Source organism: Colobus angolensis, unplaced genomic scaffold, assembly GCF_000951035.1.
Source record: "Colobus angolensis palliatus isolate OR3802 unplaced genomic scaffold, Cang.pa_1.0 Scaffold33, whole genome shotgun sequence".
NCBI classification, from domain to species: Eukaryota; Metazoa; Chordata; class Mammalia; order Primates; family Cercopithecidae; genus Colobus; species Colobus angolensis.
The window spans coordinates 11719805-11725737 of NW_012116599.1; the positions used below are offsets into that span (position 1 = coordinate 11719805).

At 38.3% G+C, this 5933-nt stretch overlaps 1 protein-coding gene across 1 annotated transcript in view; it reads left to right on the plus strand.

The window, feature by feature from the left end:
• The window catches only part of LOC105518845 (DIS3-like exonuclease 2), a 405890-nt gene that overhangs the window by 81470 nt on the left and 318487 nt on the right, over positions 1-5933 (plus strand). Inside the window, exon 5 of the mRNA XM_011952002.1 lies at positions 2900-3001. Within this exon, the coding sequence (XP_011807392.1) occupies positions 2900-3001 (102 nt within the window). The remainder of the gene's footprint in view (positions 1-2899; positions 3002-5933) is intronic.

Sequence of the window (5933 nt, forward strand, 5' to 3'; positions counted from 1 at the left end):
TAGCTGGGACTACAGGCGCCCGCCACCTCGCCCGGCTAGTTTTTTGTATTTTTTAGTAGAGACAGGGTTTCACCATGTTAGCCAGGATGGTCTCGATCTGCTGACCTCCTGATCCGCCCATCTCGGCCTCCCAAAGTGCTGGGATTACAGGCTTGAGCCACCGCACCCGGCCCATTATAACTTCTACTGATAGAAAGTTGATTTTCATTTTATGACAAATATAAAATATATGGGATGAAAAATGCCCACAGATAGACTGGGAAGTAGAATGTCAGAACCAGGGCCTAACTGTTACTGGTTTAAGCTAGGAGCATAAAGGCAGGAATGAATATGACAGAAGATGAGGCTTTTGCTCTGACAGTAGGACATACAGTGACTTCCTCATTTGTAAAATGAGGGAATGGAGTAAATGTCGAATGCTCCTCACATTCTAAAGTTTTTAGAGAGACAAAAATAGAGATTTGATTAAATTATTTAGGTTTGCTCTTACTGACTCTAAAAGTGGTTGTGAATTTACACAATGTCATTTGCTATACTAAAATATCTCCCTGGGTCAACAGTGAATTAATCATCAGGTATAAAATAATACTTTGTTCTGGGGGAACTTGACTTAGGTTCGTTATAATTTCTACTGACAGAAAGTTGGTTTTCAATTCATGACACATCTAAATTATACGAAATGAGTAACTTACGTGTACTTGCTAGTTTTGTGAGGTTCTCAATAAAAATGAAATACAGAATGTGAGTAAAGTCATGTGACTTTCAAGCAAACCAAGATAAAATGATATTATTGACATGCCTTTTATCCTATTTGGGGATAGGATAAAGAGGAGAAAATTGATCAGATGGAAAAACCTGTCATTTTTAAAAAGCACAGTTTCTATTCTGAATTATGTAAATCTAAGAAGCTCTCTTAACTTTTTAATGCATCTTGTCATAGGAGGCACCCTTTGTATAGCGATGGAATTTATTTTTGGTCCAAAGGGAACTGTTTCATCAATGAAGGATGCTGTGACCATCGTGGCATACTTGTGTTGTCTTCCTTCCTACAGTCCCCTAAGTCTTTAGTCTGACTACCCATGCCCTCCTCCCAGTTCCTTTATTTTTCTTCCAGGGATGTTCAGTATCCAATTTTCATTCTTTTTTTTTTTTCTATTACCTATTATTCTTTCTGATGGGTAGAACAAGACTTCTGGCTTTCAAACAAAGAGCTGAAATATTTGGCCTTAAAAAGTGGTTAAAAGAGATGACTCAAACTTTTAATATTGAACAGTTCCCAAGCTTAGTATCTTTAAAATAAGAGATTCAGCGACAGTCGATCAGTCTTCTGAATGAATCAAGGAAGAGCTGAGTAGTGATGCAGTAGCTATAGATTTTCGTGTTGTCTGAGGTTCAACTCAGCCCTTCTTTCCTTAGTTTCCTGGGATTGTAAGGTGATGGTACTATCATCCCATCAATCTGAAATCTCTGTGCTGCCAAAGGGTGGTTGTAGCTGCTTATAATAGAGGCATTTCATTGCCTATGTTTGACACATGAGTGTGGGTTAGGGTGACCTCCAAATAGCCCACTTTTCATTCCAAGGAGGTCTGAGAGATCCTATTGCTTTTTGAATTGCAAAAGGCAGCAATAGATGGTGATGTGCCATATTTCAGTTGTTCACTCTCTGTTTACTGGCTGTCTCTTCCAGATCTCTCTGAGAAGCTTGTCAAGAGGTCAACTACAGTCATGTTTTGTGGCTAACACAGTAGCTTTTCCTCGGGGACTAGGGTGGGGTCGGTTTTGGCAGAGTGTGCAGGCCACAGCTGTCAGCCCATAGCTAAACTGGAAATTGAGCAGAAAAACTGTTCTACAAGATCTCTAATGGTTTGTAAGTGGAAACTGTAAAAAATGCTGAGTGACTAAAAGCTGCCCCCCCACCTTTTTGATTTGGTGATTTTGGGATATTAATTTTAACTTTAACTAAAGTTTCATAGTAATCACCTTCAGTCCATTGAGTGTTATGTTAAATCTTATCTATGTCAGGTGTCCCTATTAGAAAAATTTGAATGATGGTTTTCCAGACCCTTTTGCTGTCATCTCCTGTAAGAAAAAGTATTTTGCTTCTTTCTTATTCTCTGAAAAAGAGCACATCGTATAAAGTTGCAGAGAATAGAAGGATAAGAGTACATGTTTGTTGGTGAGACATTTTGAAAATATTTCCTTTTCTCAGGAACCCTGACTGCTGCAGAAGGCTTGCATTTCCTTAGCTATTTTGTTTATTTAAAATTACAAAGTAATTTGGATTACTAAGAAGACTCTGGCACCTATTTAAGCCAAGAAGTTGACACTTGGGGAGTTCACTGGGGAGCCACATTATTTAAAGTGGTTTGTTTCTGAGTGAGTGAGTGAGGATGAAAGTGTCTGTCTGTACCTTGTGTTCATTGTCTGGAGTTCACAGTGGTCCTAAGTCGGCAAAGTCAGTAGAGTGTGAAGATCATGTGATGGATCTCATATTATATCTCTTTCTTTCTCTTCTTTGCCCTCTGCTTAGGTCTCCATAAAAACAACCACAACTTATTCTCTCTGTCACTTTCTTGGGGGGCATTATGAATTTGCTGGTTTCCTCCTAGAGAGCCCAAATCTTAGAACCATTGCTGCTCCTGCCCTCAGTTTGTTTTCTCGTGGGAGATTATATGTTGTTCCTCTTCTGTTCTCTTGCATACCTTCTATTTTTATACTTCCTTGATACGTTAAAAATTCATTTAGTATTAAAAAGGTATCAACATGCTTTATTTAATACAAAAAAGGATAACCTAAGAATAACTTGCTGTTTTCTATTTCAGTTATGAAAGAATGCAATCTGTTTTTTGCTTTATGTGTTTTTAAGCTCACTATTGTTTTATTTCTTTTTCCAACCTAGGATGGTGATCGAGACATTTTTATTGATGGGGTTGTTGCTCGTAATAGAGCCTTAAATGGGGATCTGGTGGTCGTGAAACTACTTCCCGAGGAGCAGTGGAAGGTGAGTTAAATTTTCCCTTTCTAATTATAGATTTCTTAGGACCTTTCACATTCCATGATGCACCAACAAGGCATCATAAACTGGAGGAGTCACAGACCCCTCAGGTGCTGTGGTAAGATTGGGTGTAATCTACCACAATGCTACCGAATGCTTGGAATTTAGAAGCATCTGCTGGGCAGATTGTGAATCATCTGAGTTGTTCTCCCTGCTCCTTCTCTAGTGATCCATCCTCCCTGTCACATGCCTTGCACTGGTTTTTGGTATTCTTTTGAATACATACTGAGGGCCCATTTAAACTTGGTATGTATTATTTTCCTACATCCTATGCAGGGAGAACTAGAAAGACAAAGCCATGGAGACAGTGGCAGTCCCCACGCATTTCTGCTGCCTCCAGTGGAAAACCCAGGCAATACATATGGAGTTCTGTTGGCCCAGTTTGGTGATTGGGTGCCTTGGCAGATAAAAATAGTTTGTCTGTGTTTTTATGAATCAGGGATTTAGTGGCAGAAGAAAATGTTTTTAATATGAGAATATTTTGGATTTCAGTCTCCATCTATGTCTATTAATTGGAAAGGAAGATATGGTTTTAGTTTTGATGGCTGTTTTAAATAAAAGTAAGGATCAGACATTGGAATGATTTGTGGTGACAATATCTTTGAATTGTCATGTAGGATTGGAGACTTGTATATCTAAGTATGAGTTTGTCTTCATATCATTTGTTTTATTTGGCTACATTCATTGGTACTCAAGAATTTGGTGTTCTTCAATAAGATGTGTTATAGAGTAGTGATTAAAAGTATGGGCTTTTAGGCTAGGCTACTTAGATTTGAATCTCATCTCTGCCATTCATCTCTATAACTGAGCAAATTGTACAACCTTTCTGCTTCAAAGGTCTCATCTGTAAAAGGGGAATAATCATGCTACCTACTTCATAGCTTTGTCATAAGAATTAAATGAGAATAAATGTAAAAATTTTAGAATAGTGCCTAAAAATCTAAGAATGGCAGGAACTCAAGAAATGTTCTTATTAGCTTTTCCAGAAAAGATGTGATGTGCGCCGCTGCACTCCAGCCTGGGCGATGGAGCTAGACTCTGTCTCCAAAAAAAAAGATGTGATGTGAGGAGCACCATTTTATCTCAGAGCTTTGTTGAGGAATACATTATTTTGAATCTGACACAGCTGAAGTAATTGAATTATAGCTATATGCCAGGTATTCATAGGGTGGTATAGGGAATTCAGTCATGATTAGGACTGACATAGTTCTTGCCCTCATGGAGCTTATAGTTTAATGGGGACTGCAGGTAGGAAGAGACAGATACTGATCACACTTATACAAGTTTAAGTGTAATTTTAATTAATGCTGTGAAGTGCAGGTTTTTTTTTTCTTTCTTTTTTAAAAATTATACTCAAGTGCTGAGATACATGTGCAGAATGAGCAGGTTTATTACGTAGGTATACATGTGCCATGATGGTTTGATGCACCCATTAACCCATCATCTACATTAGGTATTTCTCCTAATGCTATCCCTCCCCTTGCCTCCATCCCCCGACAGGCCCCCTTGTGTGTGATGTTCCCCTCACTGTGCCCATATGTTCTCATTGTTCGACTCCCACTTATGAGTGAGAACATGTGGTGTGTGGTTTTCTGTTCCTGTGTTAGTTTGCTGAGAATGATGGTTTCCAGCTTCACCCATGTCCCCTGCAAAGCACATGAACTCGTTCTTTTTTATGGCTGCATAGTATTCCATGTGTATATGTGCCACATTTTCTTTATCCAGCCTAACATTGATAGGCATTTGGGTTGGTTCCAAGTCTTTGCTATTATGAATAGTGCTGCAATAAATATATGTGTGCATGTGTCTTTATAGTGCAATGATTTATAATCCTTTGGGTATATACCCAGTAGTGGGATTGCTGGGTCAAATGGTATTTCTAGTTGTAGATCCTTGAGGAATCATCACGCTGTCTTCCACAATGGTTGAACTAATTTATACTCCCACCAACAGTGTAAAAGCATTTCTATTTCTCCGTATCCTCTCCAGTATCAGTCGTTTCCTGACTTTTTAGTGATTGCCATTCTAACTGGCATGAGATGGTTGCATTTCTCTAATGACCAGTGGTGATGAGCTTTTTTTATATGTCTGTTGGCCACATAAATGTCTTCTTTTGAAAAGTATCTGTTCATATCCTTCGCCCACTTTTTGATGTTTTTTTTTTTCTTGTAAATTTAAATTCCTTGTAGAGTCTGGATATTAGCCCTTTGTCAGATGGATAGATTGCAAAAATTTTCTCCCATTCTGTAGGTTGCCTGTTCACTTTGATGATAGTTCCTTTTGCTGTGCAGAAGCTCTTTAGTTTAATTAAATCCCATTTGTCAATTTTGGCTTTTGTTGCAATTGCTTTTTGTGTTTTAGTCATAAAGTCCTTGCCCATACCTATGTCCTGAATGGTATTGCCTAGGTTTTCTTCTAGGGTTTTTATGGGTTTAGGTCTTACATATAAACCTTTAATTCATCTTGAGTTAATTCTTGTATAAGGTGTAAGGAAGGGGTCCAGTTTTAGTTTTCTACATATGGCTAGCCAGTTTTCCCAGCACCACTTATTAAATAAGGAATCCTTTCCCCATTGCTTGTTTCTCATGTCTCTATCTCTTTCAGTTCTGCTCTGATCTTAGTTATTTCTGGTCTTCTGCTAACTTTTGAATTAGTTTGCGCTTGCTTCTCTAGTTCGTTTAATTGTGATGTTAGGGTGTCCATTTTAAATCTTTCGCACTTTCTCCTGTGGGCTTTAGTGCTATAAATTTCCTTCTGGAGACTGCTTTAGTTGTATGCCAGAGATTCTGGTACATTGTGTCTTTGTTCTCATTGGTTTCAAAGAACTTATTTATTTTTGCCTTTATTTCATTATTTGCCCAGTAGTCATTCAGGAGCA